The sequence below is a fragment of the Lethenteron reissneri genome, chromosome 14 (genome assembly GCF_015708825.2).
Source record: "Lethenteron reissneri isolate LAM-NWPU_2019-01 chromosome 14, ASM1570882v1, whole genome shotgun sequence".
Lineage (NCBI taxonomy): Eukaryota > Metazoa > Chordata > Hyperoartia > Petromyzontiformes > Petromyzontidae > Lethenteron > Lethenteron reissneri.
In genome coordinates, this window is record NC_083792.1 from 6,265,946 (window position 1) to 6,287,365 (window position 21,420).

The 21,420-nt window shown below is 57.1% G+C and overlaps 1 protein-coding gene across 2 annotated transcripts in view; it reads left to right on the plus strand.

The window, feature by feature from the left end:
- Window positions 1–21,420, plus strand: part of LOC133342267 (nesprin-1-like) — a 71,177-nt gene that overhangs the window by 24,815 nt on the left and 24,942 nt on the right. For both annotated transcript variants that reach the window (XM_061551316.1, XM_061551317.1), the window contains 24 exons: window positions 396–605; window positions 1,596–1,697; window positions 2,190–2,309; window positions 2,549–2,755; window positions 3,075–3,236; window positions 3,337–3,468; window positions 3,714–4,117; window positions 4,257–4,389; window positions 5,302–5,484; window positions 5,983–6,132; window positions 9,034–9,216; window positions 9,956–10,117; window positions 10,945–11,100; window positions 11,625–11,795; window positions 12,227–12,360; window positions 13,335–13,539; window positions 14,005–14,187; window positions 14,622–14,774; window positions 15,373–15,527; window positions 16,422–16,710; window positions 17,561–17,655; window positions 17,992–18,229; window positions 19,129–19,326; window positions 20,810–20,938. In XM_061551316.1, the coding sequence (XP_061407300.1) occupies window positions 396–605; window positions 1,596–1,697; window positions 2,190–2,309; window positions 2,549–2,755; window positions 3,075–3,236; window positions 3,337–3,468; window positions 3,714–4,117; window positions 4,257–4,389; window positions 5,302–5,484; window positions 5,983–6,132; window positions 9,034–9,216; window positions 9,956–10,117; window positions 10,945–11,100; window positions 11,625–11,795; window positions 12,227–12,360; window positions 13,335–13,539; window positions 14,005–14,187; window positions 14,622–14,774; window positions 15,373–15,527; window positions 16,422–16,710; window positions 17,561–17,655; window positions 17,992–18,229; window positions 19,129–19,326; window positions 20,810–20,938 (4,254 nt within the window). The remainder of the gene's footprint in view (window positions 1–395; window positions 606–1,595; window positions 1,698–2,189; window positions 2,310–2,548; window positions 2,756–3,074; window positions 3,237–3,336; window positions 3,469–3,713; window positions 4,118–4,256; window positions 4,390–5,301; window positions 5,485–5,982; window positions 6,133–9,033; window positions 9,217–9,955; window positions 10,118–10,944; window positions 11,101–11,624; window positions 11,796–12,226; window positions 12,361–13,334; window positions 13,540–14,004; window positions 14,188–14,621; window positions 14,775–15,372; window positions 15,528–16,421; window positions 16,711–17,560; window positions 17,656–17,991; window positions 18,230–19,128; window positions 19,327–20,809; window positions 20,939–21,420) is intronic.

The window sequence follows — 21,420 nt, forward strand, 5'->3', positions numbered from 1 at the left end:
CATGATGACAGCACTAATTATGATGATGATGATGATGACAGTAATGATGATGATTATAATGATGATGTTGAGGTTGGTTATAATGATTGTAGTGATTATGACAAGGTTGATGATGATGTTGTGGGTAACATTGAAGATAGGATTTTTGATGATGATGAAAAAATTGACGACGATTCGAAGGTTCACGTTGCTGATGGACGCTTGACGATTTCGGCGGTGATGATGATCATGCAGACGACAAAACAGAGGACGACCGTAGTAACAATAACGATGATAGCAACGTTGCTCGCGACGAGCGGCCTAACAACGGCAAGCGTGCTACCGAGCCGCACGGCGGCGGTCCTCGCCTCACCTCGACCTCCGACCCCGTGTGCGTCGGCCCTCGGCCACGGCAGGAGCTGTGCGTCCACCTGGCGGAGTTGGACCGCGAGTTGCGCCACCGCTCGTGGGAGGACGATGCGGCGAGCGAGCCGGGCCCGGGCGACGCCGTCGCCGCCGCTGCCACGAGGAGGGGCGTGCAGCTGCGGCTGGGCGCCCTGGAGGCCGCCTTGCGGGCCAGCTGCTCGGCCCTCAGGGACGGGATATCCAGAGTCGCTGAGCACCAGGTGCCAAGGCCACTTCGTCATCATTACCGTGATCATCACCATCGTCGTCATCTCATCACCGTCATCATCATCATAGCCATCATCATCACCGTTGTCATCATCATCTCATCACCGTCATCATCATCATTGCCATCATCATCATCACCGTTGTCATCATCATCTCATCACCGTCATCATCATCATTGCCATCATCATCATCATCACCGTTGTCATCATCTCATCACCATCATCATCATCATTGCCATCATCATCATCACTATCGTCGTCATCATCTCATCACCGTCATCATCACCGTCGTCATCATCTCATCACCGTTGTCATCATCATCTCATCACCGTCATCATCATCATTGCCATCATCATCACCGTCGTCATCATCATTATCATCATCACCGTCATCACCATCATCATTCCAATTTTTTAACAGCAGCTACCAATAAATGGCTTTTTGTGTTTAGTTTGCTGTCCTTCCCCCGCACCTCCGATGAGCACGGTTGGCTACATACAGTGAGAAAGAAGGTCACCATACACGCAGCAGCAGCAGCAGCTGATCGATGTGGCCCCGAGATCTCACGCGGGTCACGACGCGCGCTCTGACGTGGCTGGGATGAGGACTCCAACTTCGCAATTGGCGAGAACAGGCGCACTGGTCAACAGGCGCACTCGCCGTGCACGGACAAAGGGGAAGCCACTGGGACGGAAGTGACTCACTCGGAGCCCAGCAGAGACCGGGGTTCCTCCCGAGATGAAGGCATTTGTTTGCAAAGGAAAGATAGCCCCTGTGATGTTGCTTGTGATCAACGACTCGCCTTGCTGGCATGACAAACACACCGGTAGATGGCAGGTTTTCACAGCAGGTTTAATTATTATATTTTTCGAAGGGCTGGTGATGATACGGTGATGGTGTGGTGCGTGTCTCCGTGCGGTGACGGTGTGGTGCGTGTCTCCGTGGGGTGACAGTGCTGTGCGTGTCTCCGTGTCTGCGCTGCAGAGGGAGGTGGCGGCGCTGCAGAACGCCGTGTCAAGCGAGCGGCGCTCCGTTCAGCGCAAGCTCCAGCACTGCGCTGACCACAGCCCCACTCAGCAACTGGAGGCATGCGGTTGCACCACAGGGGCGCACGCTGAAGGCGGTGATGCGCGAGGGCGCTCCCTTTCCTTCTCGCTCCATATTTATCCCGAGTGTGCGTTTGGCGTCACGTCGCTATAGAGACGCCATTCAGAACGCTCACAGGAGTGCCGTGAGGCCACGTGATGCGTGGATGGTTCACTGACAGGCGATCACGGAACCCAGGTGTTACGGGTTAACTGACTGACATGACTGGCAGATGCACCTTCCGTGCTCCCTGCTGCACTTACTTGCTGTATTTTAGCCGACCGATGCTCCGCTCGTTGTTGTGAGCATTGCTCCTCCACCCTCCATTGTTGCTGGAGGGCGACTGCCTCCGACTGCCTCTTCTAAAGACAAACATCCCCCACGTAGCCTTTTGGGGGCAAGTGCTGCGGAGCCTCCTGTGCACGCGCGCCGTGTGCCAGACGGCGCAACTGCCGTGCGGCACTGACTCGGTCCCACGTGCCTCTCCGCCAGGTGCTCAGAGAGGTGGCGCGGTCCCTGGACAGCCTGAGAAGCCAAGCGGCGCCGCTCCGGCAGCGCCAGCTCGAGGCTAAGCCCACGTCGCCCGCTGGCACCGACCTGGCGCGCATCGAGGTTGGTGCTCGGGAGGCCCCCAGTCCTGGTTTCCCCACCATCGTCCTCTTGTCATTCTATTGAGGGAGGTAGCTGCCCTGGGGAGTCTCTAAATCTTCCCACTGTGTCTCTCCCTTTCTCTCCATCTCCCTTTCTCACAGCGCACACTGTCTTATAGCCTCATGGGACACTCTGTTTCCCTGTCTCCCCGTCACTCCATCTCACAGTCCCACGGGACACCGTGTCTCCTTGTCCCGCAGCACATGCTCGAGACGCTGGAGGAGGACGTTCACGGGCGGCGGCATGCCCTGACGCGCGCTTGCGCCGTCGACCGGCGCTACGAGCAGGAGCTGCGGGCGCTGCTGATGCTCGTGCGTCTCGCGGACGAGCGGCTCCTCTCCGCTCCCCGGCTGCTGCTCGCCGCCGCAGACCTCGAGCATGCGGAGCGGCAGTGTCTGGCGCTACAGGTGCGTTGCTTTTTGTTTAGAGCCAACGCATTTCTGGGAGGACACGTGGTGAGATGGGCATGAGACTCGTAAAATGTAAATCGGAATAAAATAAAAAAAATTCGTAAATGCCGTGGGACACTGGGAAAAGCTTTACTGGAACCCGAGCTGCCCCAGCCAAACCATGACGTCTGGCATCGGTAGATATATACTGTATATATACAGTGCATTTTTTACTGTATATACGTGTACTGTTGACGTGAAGTGGCGGTGGTGAGCGCACATGACGCAGCTGCTCCTCCATGAGGGTCGGTAACGCGGCGTCGCGACCTCCACGCAGGAGTTCTTCCGCCGGCTGGAGGAGCGGCGCTTCGCGGTGGAGGAGTGGGTGCGCCGGGCGTCGGGGCGCCGCGATGCCGCGTGGACGCGGCTGCAGGCTCGCCTCGACGCGCAGCAGGAGAGCCTCCGAGCCGGGGTCGCCGATCATCGCTGGATCATCCAGGTGTGGGGACCTCTCGTTACGATCGCATTTGTGTTTCCCTCGATCCAGCGCAACGGCTCACCATTCGCTTTGTCCCCGCTGCCCCGCTGGCACTCGTCAGGGGTGGCGGCAGCTGGAGCGGGAGCACGAGGATCTGAGCCAGCAGCTGGAGCACGCCGAGGGCTCCATGGTGGCCCGCGGGGTGGTGGAGGAGTCGGAGGAGTGGCTGTCGGACCGCATCGCCGCTCTCCTGGTGAGCATTGGAAAGATCCGGCAACGACGGTACTCAAAAGCCACTTGCTGTCCTGCCATCTGCGCTCACCTTTGTATGCAGCCTGGCGAGTTTGTGGGTCTCACGGATCGCTGCACGGTCCGCCGGACCCTCGCCTCCCCAAGCGTCGGATTGCGTGCGCCACCACGCCCGGCTCGTTCCCTTCCCAGCGTAAATTCCGTCGCGCGTCTCTCCTCCTCCTCGCTCGGTCATCACCCCCCACGCAGAGACTGCGGTCGCACCTGGACGAGCACCTGCCCCGGGTCTCGCAGCTGCTGGCGGACGGCAAGCGGCTGCACGGCCTCCTGATGGCGCGGCTCAGCTCGGCCGACAAAGCCGCGCGGGCCGGGCGCGACGACGGGGATCCTGCCGAGGCGACTCTCCGGATTTCCGGTGAAGGCGAAAGGTCGCCGGCCGCCCCTGCGTCGGACGGCGGCCCCGAGGGGCGCTCAGCGCCAGAAGGCGAGCCGGGAGACGGGGCCACGCACCCGACGGCTCTCGCGCTGGGCCTCGCTGCCGGGCCGGGCCTGACGTGCCACCTCGAGGGCTTCGGCCAGCGCTGGGCCGACTGCGGCGGCCGTTTGGGCACGGAGCTGCGTCGACTCCAGGCCCTGCTGGCGCACCTGACGCGGTACGGCGATCGCGAGTCCGCGCCGCGCTCGCCGCAACGCCGCGGCGGCGTCTGGGAGGGGCCGGCCGATACGACGCCGTTGTTAACGCGCCGCTTCCTCTCGTTTGCCCTCACCCGCCGACCACCGTTCGCGCCGAAGGTTCCGCTGCGAGTGCACGGAGCTGCTGCTGTGGCTCGCCGAGTCGCGGGGTCAGCTGGACTACTGGAGCAACCAGGCGGACACGGTGGCTCACGAGCCGTCCACGGCCCAGGAGCTTTTCCATCGGTTCATGGTGAGGACGCGGGTCAGGTGACGCCGCGAGGGTTCGGGCTGTTGGAGTTCAGTTTGTGTGACCGGGTGAGAACTCGAGAGACCAAGATTGACCTGGGTCACTCAAGATCGCTGAAAGCCCAGCTCGCTGAGCAGAGTGAAGGAAATGAGACCCAAAGTGGTTTGGCCAAGGCAAGAGGTCATTAGGCTTGGCCACAGACGCTGAACCACAGGCCCACCGGCCAACAACGCAAAAACAGCCAGCGGTCGAGGGCTCTCATGTCGCTACGTAGCAGATAAGAGCTCGTATGTTTCACAGGGACAGCTGCGATAAGGGGGTCTCAGAGGCTATTAGAAAAATTACTTCTGAGACGTTTATTACATTGCTAGCTTTTTTGTCCATCCAAGGACGAGTGTATATTGCAGTAAATATGAAATATTAAAGAGAAAAATTGTTCAGCTCATGATTATTAATGAGGGGGGGGGGGGTTGCCCCATGCGGAGTGACGTCATGCGCGGGACACACACACATTCTTGGCTTATTATAATAGTAATGGGTGCAATATAAATGCTGTTGTTGGAATTGTTGTTGTTGTGAATGGAGCAAGGTTACAGGAATTTGGGTGACGAGGGTTTGTTTACCGAGAGGTAGGAGGGAGGGGCTGCTGCCTCGCCACCACGTGCGTGTGTGTGTGCATGTGTGTGCGTGTGTGTGTGTGCGTGCGTGTGTGTGCGTGCGTGTGTGTGCGTGTGCATGTGTGTGCGTGCGTGTGCGTGCGTGTGTGTGCGTGTGTGTGCACGCGTGTGCGTGCGTGTGTGTGCATGTGTGTGTGTGCGTGCGTGTGTGTGCGTGTGTGTGTGTGTGCGTGCGTGCGTGCGTGTGCGTACGTGTACATGTGTACGTGCCGTGCGGCGCTACTGCCCGTCCCGCCAGGCGTTTGTGCACGAGGCCAACGTGAAGGCGGCCCTCAAGGCGGCGGTGGTGGCGGGCGGCACCCGACTGCTGCAGCTGCAGCAGGGCGAGGCGACGGCGCCGAGGACGCAGCTGGCGCAGCTGGAGACGGCGTGGGCCGAGCTGACGGCGCGCGTGCCGCTCGTGCAGGAGCGCCTGCACCAGGTGAGCGGCGCCCGCGTCCCCCCGCACGCGGCAGTCGCGCCCCCTCGCCGCGTCGTTACCGGCGGTGCCGCCACCGCCGTCGTTGTTGTCCCCAGCGACGGCAACGGCAGCGGCAGCAGTAGCCACGTCTGAGTCATCATCATCATCATCGTCGTCGTTGTCTTCGGCAACAGCATCTTAAGTTTCACGAAGAATCCATTGCCGTGCTGCCGTCTTCAGGCCACTTCACAGCCAGCCCCAACCCTATGGCACACGCCCGCATTGGCAAGCGGCCCCCCACGCAAGCACCGACAAGGCCGGCAGTGTCAAGTCAGCATCTTGTATCCGGGTGGGATAACTGGATTCCCCCACCCAGGAACTAACGAAGCCAGGCGGTCGCAGTGTCTGCACCATCGTCGATATAGAAGGCAGCCGAGCCTCCAGCAGGGAGGGGGGAAGGGGGAGGCTCGGTCCCCCTTGACGCTCCGGGGCTGACGTGAGCCGTGCGTGTCCCCGCAGGCGTTGGTGGCGTGCCGCCCGTCGTGCCAAACCATGGCGGAGCTCCTGGACTGGGTGGACGAGGTGGAGCGGAGGCTCGCGAGCGACGGAGACGAACTCTCCGGCCTGGTCGGCGCGGCGCCGCTCAGGGTTCTGCTCGACGAGTACAAGGTACCGACCGCCGTCGAGCCACGCGTCGTCCGGCACGGATTCCCGGCCGTTCCGCAACGCGTGCCGGCAGCCTGGGTCCCCCGCGTGCGGAGCGTCCTGGGAGCTCGTAGTTCATCGGAACGAATTGCCATCCTCGCAGACGCTTGTGTCGGCAATCTCGTTCCGCAGTCGCTCATCCGACAAGCTCAGGGCGTTGCGAAGTTCTCTTCTGCATGGAGTGACAACGCTGTAGGACGCGAGCGGATGCCGCAGAGTGCGAAGAGTTCCTAATGCGAGCCCGCACGAGGCCGTCCGTGACGGGTGCCTGTGAACGCATGCGTGCATACCAGACGGTGCCTGATGGGTCCACTTCCTCATCTAATTACTTTTATTTCTTGCTGTGATTGCCAGCGTGAAAAAGGCCTCCAGCCTCCCACCTGACAACCCCCTCCAGATGCCTCCATCATCCCCTCCGTGAGCCCACGTCAAAGCGGGCCTTGAAGTTAATCCGGCGGCACAAATCCCCGGCACAGACCGCTTCATCAGATGAAGCCCTCTCACTCGGCCGTCGCGGTTCTGCATATTTTTCATCAGCATCGCTTCAAATCCCATTACGCCTCTGAGACGAGAGGCGAGCGCGCGTGTGCGTGAGCGAGCGCGCGTGTGCGTGAGCCAGCGAGCGAGCGTGTGCGTGAGCGAGCGAGCGCGCGTGTGCGTGAGCGAGCGAGTGCGCGTGTGCGTGAGCGAGCGAGCGCGCGTGTGCGTGAGCCAGCGAGCGTGTGCGTGAGCGAGCGAGCGCGCGTGTGCGTGAGCGAGCGAGTGCGCGTGTGCGTGAGCCAGCGAGCGCGCGTGTGCGTGAGCGAGCGAGCGCGCGTGTGCGTGAGCGAGCGAGCAAGCGTGTGCGTGAGCCAGCGAGCGCGCGTGTGCGTGAGCCAGCGAGCGCGCGTGTGCGTGAGCGAGCGCGCGTGTGCGTGAGCCAGCGAGCGCGCGTGTGCGTGAGCGAGCGAGCGCGCGTGTGCGTGAGCCAGCGAGCAAGCGTGTGCATGAGCCAGCGAGCGAGCGCGCGTGTGCGTGAGCGAGCGAGCGCGCGTGTGCGTGAGCGAGCGCGCATGTGCGTGAGCGAGCGAGCGTGTGCGTGAGTGAGCGAGCGCACAGCAGCCGTTGAGCACTGATAGCCGTGCGCTCGCGCTGCCAGCGGCAGAGCTGTTCCTGCACGATCGTTGCTCCCGGCAGTGCCGCTGGCCACGGCTCCGTGCTGTGTTAATCCCGGCTAAAGCTTCGGGGCAGGTATGGTTCGATACAATAGTTTCATCCTCGTCATCAGACATGGTCAATCCACTGCTGGATGGAAGTCTCCCCAAGTAGACGCCACATCCCAAGCCGACGCCACATCTCAATAATCCGCCCAGCGCAAGCTGCACACGAGAGCTGATTTCATCGCTGAATGATCATCCTCACAGCCACATACGCCACCAACAATCCCATTCTGTTTTTCTTCGTCTTGTCAATCGCACGGCTGGTTTTCAATAGAGATATAAACAAGATAAAACGTAAAGAGTTTTTTCTCTTCCGTGTTCTCTGCAATTCTCTTGTTTGATTCATTCTGAGAAACCTGTCGCCTCCGCTATGTGAGGGTTATGATTGGATCTGCAGCTCATGACACGACCAGGATTACAGTTGGGGTAGAGGCCGACGTTTGCTGGAACCCACCAGACAACGAATCCGGGAGCCGGTTGCGCGCGATTAAAGTGAGCTCTCCAGTAGAGAATGAGTTCATAATAAAGGTTCTTGGGTTGCGTCGTAACCCTGCACCAACCGACACAGCCAGTAAGGTTTGTCACGTAAACAACTCGCCAATTGGTTACTGCACCTAAAGGGTTCAGTGATGATGTCGTCATCCTGCTCTGTTTAAGACGGGAAGCAGGTGGATTGCTTCACTATTCTGGCAAATCGTCCCATGATGTTGGATGTAATTACCAGCGAAATGTCACGTGACTCAAATTGTAAATGTTGCGGATTTACTCTCCAACACACCGGTGGGCTGAAGTAGTTACTAATTGGTGCGTTGATTACTTACGCGATATAACCCAAAAACCTTTATTATGAATAATATTGGTCGCGAAAGCATACATGTTAAACTGAGAATGAGTTGATGATGGTCTCAACCCAGGCACCAATTATTATGCAAAACGATCATCACACCAAATGTGGTTTTCACCTAATTTGGCAACGTTTTAGCTCTGAGAATGAAATAAGACTTCACGCGAACGTGTGGTGAACATCGCTGTCGCAGGGCGCATGCTGAAGTGCAGTGCCTCTTGCAGGGATCTCGGAAGTAGTTCTGCAATATACACTTCAGAAGGCCGTTCTCTCACATTGCTTGATGCGCGGCTCCACAAGAAATTGACACTTCCTTCCGCTGCACTATGGGGGGGAAAAAATAAAGAATACAGAATCACTTGTGACAACATCAAGTACTGCACGGATTTCTCTGCTGACCTCCCGTTCCCACCCATGGCCACTTGTGGCCTGTGAGAGCCCGAGGGAGGCTCAATTGGCCACGTCTCGTGGCGTGACTCCTGGACCATCTGCTCACTGCTGGTCGCTGTGTGTGACCAAGCACACGTGTTTGGGGAGTGGGAGTGCAGTGGTTCGTGCATCGCGCTACGAACCAAGCGAACCGAGTTTAATCCCCGCTCAATAACAGTGGCGATATTCCTGGGCCTCCTCTAGTGTGACTCAGCCTTGAATGAGTACCTCGTCCAGTGTGTAAACATCAGCACTGGGGAGCCAAAGGCGACCGGGCGTGCTGTTGGCCACCCACCCCCTTGTGCGCCGTGCCGACTTTAATACGTGCTCGCTAACCCCCCTCGCCCCAACGGTCTGCTCGTGCACCTTGGTTTGTGTTTCGTGACGACGCAGGGCTTGACGCTGGACACGCAGGCTCGCCAGCCGCTGGTGGACAGCGTGAGCCAGGCGCTGCTGCAGCAGCAGCAGGGCGCGGCGCACGTGCAGGCGCGGCGGTGCGATAAGCTGCAGCTGGCCGAGAGCGTGGGCGTGCTGGACCGGCGCTGGCAGGCGCTGCTCGGCCGCCTGGCCGCCACGGTGGGTGGCGCCGACGGCGCGTGCGTTGACGGGGGCGGCGGTGGTGGTGGTGTTGGGTCGACAAATGCTGCCAAGCGCCAGTGGCCCAGAAGTTCCATTGACAAACGGGCATTGGGTGTCAGTTTATGCGCACGTGGTCACGCGCGTTCAAGTGGTTTTGTGTACGGCGGCAAGTCGATCAGCAGCGTTCCGCTGCTCGTGTGGAGGTCGCTGAGCGAGCCGGTGGACGGCTTCAGGAGGAGTGGCCCGAGCAAACATCTGAAATGCTGCCAGGGAATGATCGATGCGGGCGGAGGTGTTTCCGTGTGGTCCGTAGTTTTGTATGTGTATGTTTGTATGTATGTATGCACGTTGACCTTCTTTTACACCGTACGTAGACTCACATGGATATGTATAGGCTTCCATAGACACCCATCGACTCACACAGACACCCATCGACTCATCTTCTTGGTTCTTTCGGTAAAGTCACGTAAAAGGGAAATAATAAAATAATAAAATGTAAACATAATAAAATACAATGTTTCTTTTATTATTATTATTTTATTATTTCCCTTCTACGTGACTTTACCGAAAGAACCAAGAAGATGAATCTCCGCAGTCACGAAAGCTTTAAATCGAAACCCATCGACTCGTATAGAGACTCGCAGGCGAACGATCGATGGGGGCGGCGTCGTTACGACGGTTCGTCGCTCGGAGCGCGTCGAGGGTCGTGCGTGACCGTCTCCGTGTGCCGGCACAGACGGAGAAGCTGGAGACGCGGCTGGAGGCCTGGACGGAGTGGGAGGCGCAGGCGCGCGCCGTGCGCGACTGGCTGGAGGCGCAGGCCGCGGGGCGACTGGCGGCGCTGCGGCAGTGCCGGGGTGGCGGGGCCACGGCGACTCTCGCGCTCGGCGCGTGCTCGGTGAGGCCCCCGCGCCGCCGCGTGCCGCTCGAGCCGCCATCTTGGTTGACCATGGCCCCGTTGTAGAGCACAACGAGACTCCGTTGGCTTAACAGAGACATCCGGTCGTAGTTAATAATAACGGCAGTTAAAAACTATTGGCGGCTATGAAAGGATAATGGCGAAACAAAAAATTGTGTTTGTTTTGAATGTGCATCATTAGACATAATTGTTTAATATTTAATTGTAATAGTATGAGAATAGGTTTTCCCTTTTTTCTGGCAACAAAACAGGTGTTAAGATGTTAAAACACCAAACTGAAACCTTTTACAAGGAATCATGTCTGCATTAACCACAATGCTTGTGGTCAGAATGCAAACAAAAAACATGCTCTGATAATATATGCATTGTCCTTGAAATTGATTGGTCCACAAAAGAGACAGCTTTCTTTGGAGCCTCGTCTCAAAACGGTGTTAGACCAGAGGACGCCAAAAGGACGCCTTTAGACCAGAGGACGCCAGTTTTGTTGCCAGAAAAAAGGTGAAAACCTATTCTCATATTTTGGTACTGGCAAAGGAGGTCCCAGGTTGTAATATTATTTTATTCACTCATGACAGCTCATCACATCGAAGTTGAAACTGACACTGAAATGTCTGGGGAATACACCACAGCCGGTTGTTAAATGAGCAGCACTGTAATCACACACCAAAAGCCACGTGCAGATGCAATAACACTCCCAGAAGGCCATGCGACTAATGGGATGAGTAAAATCTACTTTTTTCTGCTGCCAATATCAGCGCAGATCCGCTCACGGTGAGCGGTAAGACGTGTCGTGCTGCGTTCGTCAGGAATTGCAGGACAAGCTGAAGGCGCAAGTGGAAGAGGTCGACAAGCTGGAGGTGTGTGGCGGCTCCGTGGTGCCGGCCGACGGGAGGTCCCCCGGGGGTCTCGTCACAGAGACTCTGCGCGAGCTGCGGGCGTCGTGCAGCCGCGTGCAGCAGGAGGTGCGTTGCCACCACCGCCACCGCCAGCTGCTGCTGCTGCGCTAACACGCATCACAAGAATAGCCGGCGCTTACAGCCACCGAGGGCAATTGCCATAGAGGCAGCTAGACAGCGTTCATGATGATGCAAGAGAGGATCGAGACCATCGTTAGCAGCAGTAGCAGCAGCAGCGATGATCAATTCAATGCTGGAGGAAAGCCTCCCCAAGCTGTCGACTATCATGGTCTCGTAGTGTAACGACCCTCCTCGCTTCCGCACACCGGCTGCTCGCATCACTCCACCTGCCACTCCACTGTGAGTCTCGACCGCTGTCGTCCCCTTCGATAATGAGGCCCTTTCCGTGCCAACTCACGCTTCTTAACACTCAACACACAACAGATTATTTCAAAGCCTCTGCATGTCTCCCATCAATCTAAGAGCACTTAGTACGTCATTTAACACTCCCCTGATACACGTTGCCCAACGTGGCCTGTCTTGATTCATCCGAGTATCTATAAGCGGATCGCCCTGTGTTTGTCCACCAGCTGTCGCAGGCCGTGGAGCAGCAGCGGGGGCTAGTGGAGGCGTGGGGGAGCCGAGACGCGGCACACGAGGCCGTGAACCGGGCCTTGTGGGAGGCCTGGCATGGCCTCAGCAGGGCCAGTGTCCTCACGGGGTCTGCCCAGGCTGCCCAACGGCAGACGAGCATCCTGCAGGTGCGTGTGCGGCACGACGACTTGTATGCACGTTTGTTCAACTTCTTTCACACCGTACGTAGCCAACCGTGCTAATGGGAGGGGCGGAGGAAGGACAACAAACTAAAGTTTGGCTGGCCACCAAATTAAACCGCTGTCTGGGCGAGTTGTCGGAATGTAACCATTCACCCACCTCTCCATCCACTCTCCCCCCCCCCCCCCCCCACCATGTGCCATGATTTGTTGAATTATCACGATTCAGGGTTTACAGCTGTATTGAAAAATAATTGTCCATGCTGTCTCATTTGTACAATCTGCCTTGGGCGCATTCCGCATGATGTGGTAGTGAGTAACGATTCATAAATAAACTCGAGCTCGGTGACCCCGATGACCCCGTGACCCCCATGACCTGCGCTTGAGCTCAGCAAGGCCTCTTCGCTCGTCCTTGGCAGCGTTTGCAGGGAGAGGGCGAGCGCAGGGCGGAGCTGCTGCTGGAGCTGGTGGGGGTGACGGGGCGGCTCCGCTTCGCGTGCCACCCGGTGCTGCACGCGCGCCTCTCGCGGGGCCTGGACGATGCGAGGAGGAGGTAAGCAGCGTTCGCTCACGCTTGCGCTCGCGCATTTAAAAGCGCCGTTCTTGACTAGCCGCTCGTAGATCGGTCAGCGGGCCGCAGTCTCCGAGGACTTAACTGCGAATCGCACAGTGGTATGACGGCCAATCGGTTAGCGAGCACCTGTGGTGGTGGTGTAGTTGGTGAGACGAGGTGCATTCTGGGTGAATCGGTCATAGTCCAACGGAATAATCCTACTGCAGCTATTGGGGCTGAAGGGTGGTGTAGTGGTGGCACCCGTGCCTCACAGCCTAAGGCTGCTTTGTTTTATTCCCAACTTAAGCGCCTGTCTGTGCAGAGTTTGTATGTTCTCCCCCTGTTTTGCATGGGTTTCCTCTGGATTCTCCAGTTTCCTACCATAGCTAAAAACAACACACACACACACATAATGTAGCCAGTATTGGCCAAAAAAACATATCCCCATGCTGAAACATAACCTGCATATCACTCAATTGGGATCCAACACAGCAGCAACATCGCCCCCTGCGGAAAAACACTTGTGAGGACCCTTCTGACACTGAGGCTTTGTTTGGTGAAAACTTCAACGATTATAGTTGTTGTTGTGGAAAGATATTATCCTACCTCGTCTGGTACGGAGGAAGGTTGTGGGTTTGATCCCGACACTGACGCCTGTTGTATATTTAGAGTTTTTTTCCCTCCACATTTAGAAACATGCCTTGAATATATATGTATTTTGAACTTGTTTTGCACCATACTTAGCCAATAGTTTTAATCGGATATGCAGGGGAAGGACAACAAACCAAACACAAAAAGCAGTTCTTGAGGATTTGGCTGTTATACATTTCCACATGATAAGCCACTTCCTTCAGCTACCATTTGTGATGGCCAGGTCGCTTCTGAAAAAGAGCTACATAGCTCATTGGGCCTCACCTGATAATGTGAAAATAGTTTCGTTTTAAAACTCCGCTGTCTCTCCACGCGGCGCGCAGCCTGGAGGAGCTGGAGCGGGCCCTCACAGAGGGCCGCGCCCGGGCCGCCGAGCTGCGGGAGCTTTGGGCGGCACTGGGGGCATCGAAGGCGGCGGCCCTCGGCTCGCTGTCACGCCTGGAGGAGGAGGCCGCCACGCTGGGGGCGACCGTCTCCCCCTGGGACCTGCCACTGGAGGAGGCCCACAGCTGGCTCTCCAAGTGCCAGGTGACACCGACAACGCAAACGCTCCACCTCCTCCGACTCCAACCACCAACAACAACAAAACACACGGAGCACGGCGCTGGACAGAGCTTTCTCAGTCACAGCAGCACAACCTCTGGGACAACCCCCAACAAGCAATCCGCACACTCAACAACTCATCTCTTGCACTTGCCCAAATAGATAGTTTGTAAATAAATATATGTTTTATCATGGTTTAGAATCTTTCTAATTTCATGTTGAGTTTGAGTGTTAATGCGATGATAGTGCTTTGAGTGGCAGATTTGTGCCAGAAGGGCACCACTTGTGTAAACAAAACTAACCATGACTTGACTCGACTGGCAACAAAGTGCTTTGTTTCCGCCGGAATGGTCAGCAACGGTCCGAAACGCGGTTTTGGGAAAGCCAGGATGGCTGGCGAGCCTCCAAGGGGTGGTGTACATTTCTGTCTCTGTTGCTGGGCCCCGCTAGGAGATGGAGGCCGGCGCCGATGCCGCAGAGAGCTCGCTGGCGACCCTCTCGGCCCGCGCGGACGAGCTGAGCCAGCGCACGGGCCCCACGGCCGTGGCCCCCGCCCGGCTGGAGGGGGGGGCCCTCACCCACCGGCTGGGCCGTGTGCGGCGCTCGCTGCGCTCCAGCCGGCTCGCACTGCAGGTACCGGCGTGGCTTGATTATCATCATCATTATCATCGAAATCGCTACTCTGTTTCAAGAGGGTCCTGCTGAGTTTTCGCATGTTGCTGCTGCTGTGTGTGATCCAAATTAAGTAATTTGCAAGTGATGTTTTAGCATTGGGATATTTTAGTCAATACCACCGATGGAAGGAAACCAGAGAACCCAGAGGAAACCCATGCAGAAGCGGGGGAGAAAGTCCAAGCTCCGCACGGAGTTAGGAGTCTAACCCAGGGGCTTCTTGCTGCGAGCTACAGTGTCACCACCGCGCCACACCGCTGCCCTTACACAGCGCCGCAGGCAAATAAGAAAGACGAGCCTCGAGCCCGCTTGTTAGTCCAGAGGTGCCGCCAGCGTGGCGACGCCGGTCTGTCCCACGTGGGGGTTCGGCCCCAACCCTTGCGTCTCTCCTGCAGCATGGCAGCAGCGTCCACCGGGGCCTTGTGGATGGCCTGCGGGCGCTGGGGGCCGTGGTGGAGGAGGCCGAGGCGGTGCTGGGGAGCGAGCGGCACGACGCCCGTCCTCCCGGGGAGCCCGGAGGAGCGCACGGCCGCGCAGCGGAGATTAAGGTGCCAACGCAGGGTCCGGCGTCCGCATGTGTTCCGCACGTGTTCGCCTGTCGCTAGCGAGCCACGCACGCGTATGCAAATATAGGCGAAATGCACGTACCCAAGCGAGTTCCCGACATCTACCCACCGGTGGACTGCCGTAGGATTCCGATCGCTCGCGCGTTGTGAATGCATGCTCAAGATCTCCTGGAATGCGCCCGATCTCGGCAGATCTCGGAAGCTGAGCAGGAGTTGAGCCTGGATAGTGTGTGGATGGGCGACAACCACATGCGTAAAAAGGTGCGATAGGCTGTTGAGTTTGCTACGTTGCGGTCAGCAGAGGGCATTGCGGCAAAATCCGTCTACAACCACACGCGCTAGCCAAATAACTCCCACGACCTCGCACGGCATGGGGAGGCCCTCATTCAGCGGCGGATTGCCAAGAGGGCTGTACGTGGACTCTCTCACAGGCAGTATTGTGCTGTCACATTAAACGGTTCCAAGTGGCTCCCTGAGGTTCGGTAGCAGCAATAACCGCGACCCCCGTGACCTTGATCGCTCGGTGCCACCCCCTGCACCCCCCGTGCCTCCCGGGCTCCCCCCGACGATTCCGCTTCAGCTGCAGCTGCTGAGTCTGGCGGCAGCGGTGCCGGCGCTGGAGGCGGCGCGAGCGGATGGGCGCCAGCTCCTGCTGGACGGCAGCGATGCGCAGCACCTGCGAGCGCTGTCCGCGCGCTGGCACCGCACTGTCTCGCAAGCTGCACTCACATCAAGGTTTGTTTGTGTGGGTGTGTATGTGTGGGTGGCTGTGTGGGGAGCGGTAGTGTAGCAGTTAGCGCGCCGCCCTATGAACCCGGGGATCCGAGTTAGATTCCAACACCAGTGACGATTACCTGAATCGGCCCTGGGTCTCCCCTAGGTCTACTCAGTCTCAAATGAGTACCTGGTGCGTTGTGTAAACAACGGGGAGGCAAAGGCGGCCGGGCGTGGTGCTGGCCACACACCCCCTCGTGTGCTGTGCCGGCCTAAATAGGTGCTCGCTAACAGCACTTGCCCCAACAGTTTGTTAAAGCTATAGGTGGGATCTTTGTCTTTGGTGGTGATCACACTGCGCTGTGAAAGGGGAGATCTGAAGTGAATTCCCAGCCATAATTAATAGCAGCGCTCATGTCTCGATGCGTCGGTCAATCTTGATTTGAAGCTTTCGTGACTGCAGGAATCCATACTCTTTGGTTCTTTCGATAAAGTCACGTAGGTAGAAATAGATCACGACGTTTCGAGCTCTCACCTGAAGACAGTCTCATCTGAAGACGGTCGCTTGTGTTGCGATCGAAACGTCGTGATTTATTCTTTTTTCTACCTACGTGACTTTACCGAAAGAACCAAAGAGTATGGAGTCAGGCAGTATCTACAGGATGAGTAGTTTTCTCCACTGTCGAACACAGAGACATCAGCGCCTGTCCATCACAAAAGAAACAAACGAGGATCATTTGATGACGTTCGGTTCCGGGACGCGTCTTCGGGGTCGCGCCACCGCACGTTGTTCGTCGTGACGCCCGAAGTTTTGCACGCGTTGCTTTGCCCTGATGGCGTCCGGCTGCATCTTCATTACCGTCATCATCGTCGTCGTCATCATTGTACCTCTGCGCCCCCCGCCCCATTCTGCAGCCAGCAACAGGGCCAGTGGCTGCAGCGACGGAGCTTCGTGGAGAAGTGCAGGTGCTGGAAGAGGCTCCTCCTGGAGATGGAGCAGAGCCTGGACGTAGAGGAGGCTCCCGGCCTGGAGGACGGCCGCCACGCCAAGGAGAACGGGCAGGCCGCTCCTCGCGTGGACCTCGCCACGCCCGGCGAGCGCTCGTCCCCGCTCGACCGCCACGGGGAGCGTCCCGACGCCGGCGACGCGACGGCGCTCGGCGAGCGCTACGACAATCTGCTGGAGCGGCAGAGGACCGTGGAGGTGCGAGGATGCGTAGATTTTATTTTGACGTGAAAGCCTGTGGCAAGATGTTCGCGGCGGTGGTGGCGGTGGTGGTGGCGGTGGCTGAGACTTCATCAGAATGTCCTGAGGGTGGATTCTGAAATCATTCATCCAATAGTGGATTCTATTCTCGTGATGGCAATATGTTCAGGAGCGAAATGCCAATGTCGAGGTCTGTTAGCCACAAGGGGTTTCCGCAGAGAGGTGTTTTGGTCTTTCTCCGTTGAAGGAGAACCAACTACAGTGGTTCACTATATGGCCCAAAGTTTGGGTCGCTTGGCCACAATCACACTGTGGCTTGTGTTGAATGTATCTCCATGGGTTTCTGTGTATGTCTGTGTGTTTCTACGTCTCTGTGGGTTGCTATGGGTTTACTATATGGTCCATACTTTGGGTTGCATGGCCACAATTGCACTGCTGTGGCCTGTGTCTTAAATATTCAATTTATGAAGGAGATGTACATACCAGAACATCCACAGGCTTTATGAAAGGCTGTTGATCTTTTGATTAACAGGCCTTCATAAAGCCCGTTTATGTTCTGATGTGGTTGATGGTTCCACCAGTGTCTTTGAGGCATTTCGAAGCCAGGAGGTGCGATAATGTCTGGCTTTGGAATGAGGCGTTTATTGTGGACGTCCCCGTTGATCCACTCTGTTGGCTAGCAGCATCCTTCCGGATCTGGGTGAGATTCCAGGATGGTATCAACAGCAGCAGAAGCGATCCTAAGAAGGGGGGGATCGGGCTTTGAGTTGGCGGCACGTTCGTTAATTCGAACAGTGGATTGATACTGGGGGACGACGGTGGTGGTGGTGGTGGTGGTTGTGTCCAGTGCCTCCTGGTGAAGGTGCTGAGTCAGCAGGCGCTTGTGCAGGAGGTCGTGCGGGAGGGCCGGGAGCTGCTCGAGAGCGGGCGGGCAGCGGACCGGTACGCTGGGCAAGGAGGACACGCAGGGACTACCCGGCACTCGCGCACACGTGGCAACGCTGCGCATCTACGATCAAAATCGAGTACATTCAGTGCTTTGCCCAAATCATCTTAATGTGCTTGGCAATATAAAAACATATTTTAACTTATTATTATTAAAACCATTTAGACTGCAACCAATGGCAGCGTAGGGGGCAGCACTCTCCCTGCATCGTGAGAGAAATGTTCGTCACGTGACAGCCAAACCGATATTTTATTTCTCAGAGCTCGATTTCAGACAAATGGAGCGCAGCACCGCCGTCAATGCTCACACGCGTGCCGCCTCTCGCCACGCAGCTCGACGCTCGGGTCCAAGCTGGCGCTGCTGGCTGTGGTGTGGCGCGGCGCGGTGCGGCGCACGCGACACGCGAGGGAGGAGCTGGCGCGCCGCACCGCCTCGTGGCGCCGCTACCTTGAGGCGGGCGCTGCCGCGCGTGACGCTCTGCACCGGCTGGAGGCCGAGGTGACGGAGCTGGAGCGGTGCAGCTCCGGCCTCTCCCACTCGCGGGTGGCCCTGCTCCTGGAGGACACGGAGGTACGGCCCGCCCAGAGCTGCCAGGTGGAACGGGAGGCGGCCCTCAGCCGCCGCTTAACCTTACTTGTTCCTGTGGTCCGTACGTGTACACGTCCGTACGTGTACACGTCCGTACAGGTACAGGTGCAGCCTTTTCAGTAGTCACGTGGCTGGTGGCCGCAGTCATCGGAAGAAATATACTTGATGTGGTGTGCCGGGTACATAAATACAACCCTCCCTAGATCTCAAGGGCTAATCCTGCTTGTGCCTACATGTGGAACACACACAGGCCTCTTGTCAGCCCCTTGCTGGTCGAGAGGCTGGGGTGTTATTTGAACATACTTCACCACACTGGTCACTGTGGGTTGGTGAAATCAGGGGGGAATGCACCAAATCTCGTCAGATCTCGGAAGCTTAAGCAGGTGTGAGCCTGGAAAGTGCTTGCGTGGGCGACCACTGTGCATAGCACAGGCATTGTCGACTGTCGCGGGCAACAAAGAGAAACGCACCAAGATAAATTATTGTACAATACTATGCGCACTCACCAACGTGGTGAAATAAGGATAAAAAAAACTCCCATTATCCGCAGGGTGTTGTAAGGCCCTCATCCAGAAATGGATTGACAAACATTGACTGGATGACCAGCAGCTTAATTTCAGCCGGGCCTGACCTGGCCTACCAGCGACCTGGGAAATATTTCCGCACGCGGCACGCCGCGTCCAGCGTACCTCTCGCGACGGCTGCGGCTACTCAGGTCACGTGCCACCTATTCCAGCCTTTCCAGCAGCGACCCGCGGAGATATTCGGTGATAAATCAAACCCCGGGGTCTTGGCACTGGAGATGAAATCCCCGACCCGTGGACGATTCCCTCTGCACCCCGCCCCATCCACGACCGTACCGCGTGCCGTGCGTGCCGCAGGCCGTGACGCGCGCCACGCAGCGCACGCTGGGCGGCCGAGGGACAGCACTGGAGGCCGCTGCCACGGCCGCGGCGCTACAGCTGGAGCCGGCGGCGCGAGGCCGCCTGCGCCACGAGGTTGTTGCCGCACACGAGCGGTGGAAGCAGGCCGGGCTTCGTCTGCACATCCTTCATCAGCGGCTCACGTGCAGCTTGCAGGTGCCGTGTGTGGCGGGGGGGAGGGGGGGGAGGCCAGGGAGCGCAGAGCAATGGGAGGTGTCTGCAGCGATCCTATCGAGTTTGGAGACACCGCGTGGATTACGTAACGCTTTCCATCGCGCAGTCAGGGCATACCACGCTTTTGTTTTTGCAAATACTTTCCGCAGTTAGGTCTGACAAGTATTTGGGGGACCCTTTAATCAATTCCACTTGCTCTGGTGGTGCTGATATCTCCTGGCCACATCACAACTCAGCGGGTTTGGGAGTTTTACACACACAAGTGTGTATGTGAGATCCCAATTGAGATTATTTTTTCTTGCAGGTAATTTTTTAAATGTCGACCATAACACGGGCAACACAGTGGCCTACTCTGACGATTGACATCGCGGGACCTGTAAAGGTTGATACAGCCGCAGTGTTAGCCAGGGTGGCCGGCCGGACTCGAACCACGAACCTTCCCAAGAAGCAGAGAAAGCACCACCACGAGACCATGTTACGCAACCCTAACCCCACAAAAAATATATCGTGATTGAATCACAGGAAATCTCCGGTAAAACCCGGCACTTGTTTTAAACGGGAGCATTTTAAGTGGAATTACTTACGACACGATCTGAAATTCATGTTAAAGGGAGTTTAATCATTTTAATTCCCAATTATGTACTATCACACATTCAACAAAATCGTACTCAACTGTGTGTTCCTATATCAATGGCAATGCCAGTCCTTTGACTGTCCAGTAGAGCGTCACTCTGTAGGCTCTGCAGGGTATTCCTGCAACCGCCGTCTGTTGTTGTGGTCGTGGCGTCCGTCCACGTCCTCCCCCCGCGGTAAACGGAGGGCCTCTGAAGATGCGCGAGGACGCGTGGCCAAATCTCAAAAAACTCGCTTTCATGCCAAGCTGGCTGAATGAATAATTCAGCCGGATTGCTCGTCTTGTATATTTAATTAAAATCGCAGCTCGCTTTGAACGCAAACGAGCGGCAAAACGCGTGTGCCTGTTTACTCTCGCCAGAGCGCTCATCGCACGCAGTGGCCTCCCCGCAGAATTAATTAATCGCGCGTAATTGCTGCGATGCGTCTGCCGGGCGGTGGTCCGGGTGCGTCGTTAATTGAATCGTCGGCTTCTTAATCTGGCCAAGAGTTTTTGCCTCGCACGCATTGCCGCGGCGGGGCTCCTCTGCAACTCGGCGTTGGCTGCTGTGGTTGCGGATGCTGCCACTGTGCGATGGCGCGACGCGGTGGCTCGGCACGCTTAGCTCGCGATCCAAGTGGTCGCCGGTTCCATCTCCCAGCGCAGCAGTTGAAACAATGGTGCAAGTTTCTTGAAGCCCCCTGCCCCCCCGCCGCTATCGTGCATGTGTGCGTGCGTCTGTTTGCGTGCGTGCGCGTACGCGTGTGTTCGCTAAAGGCACTTGCTCCGACGGTCTTTTAAGGCTATGCGGGGGATCTTTGTGTGCGTGTGTATGAATGCGTGGCCGAGCAGGAGAGGGAGGGCTGGGAGTGCGTGCTGGAGGGCTCTTTGGAGAAGCAGGCCCTGCTGCAGGAGAGGCTCTTCCTGCTGCTGCTGCCATCACAAGAACCGGAGCTGCAGGAGCAGCAGCAGCAGTGCAGGGTGCGCGTGGAGACGAGACGAACACCGCCACCACACCAATCATAACATGATGATTGCCGACTCGGCACAATGAACGCCGACTCAGCACGATGAATGCCGACTCGGCATCCGTCATAGTGGCGAGACTGTGGCGGGCCGCCAGTGAACGAACGGTGTTCATTATCTTAATTTGTTTATTTTTTTTACTTGGTAGTCGGGTTTTAATTTGCTTGGTAGTGGGTGTATATGGGATTTGGTCCTTATATATTATTAATGTACAGCATTATCGGATGCTATTAGCATGAATGACGTTATATTTAAATGAAGCTATTATTATCTTTCAATGTTCGTGCCCGTGTCATCACGTGCTTGCGATGTATTAATCAACAGCAGAGTGAAATATTTCAGTTTAACACCTCGACTTTCGCGACCAACGTTATCCGTAATAAAGATTTTTTGGGGGTTAGATCTCGTAAATATAAATGCATCGTTAAACCCGCCAC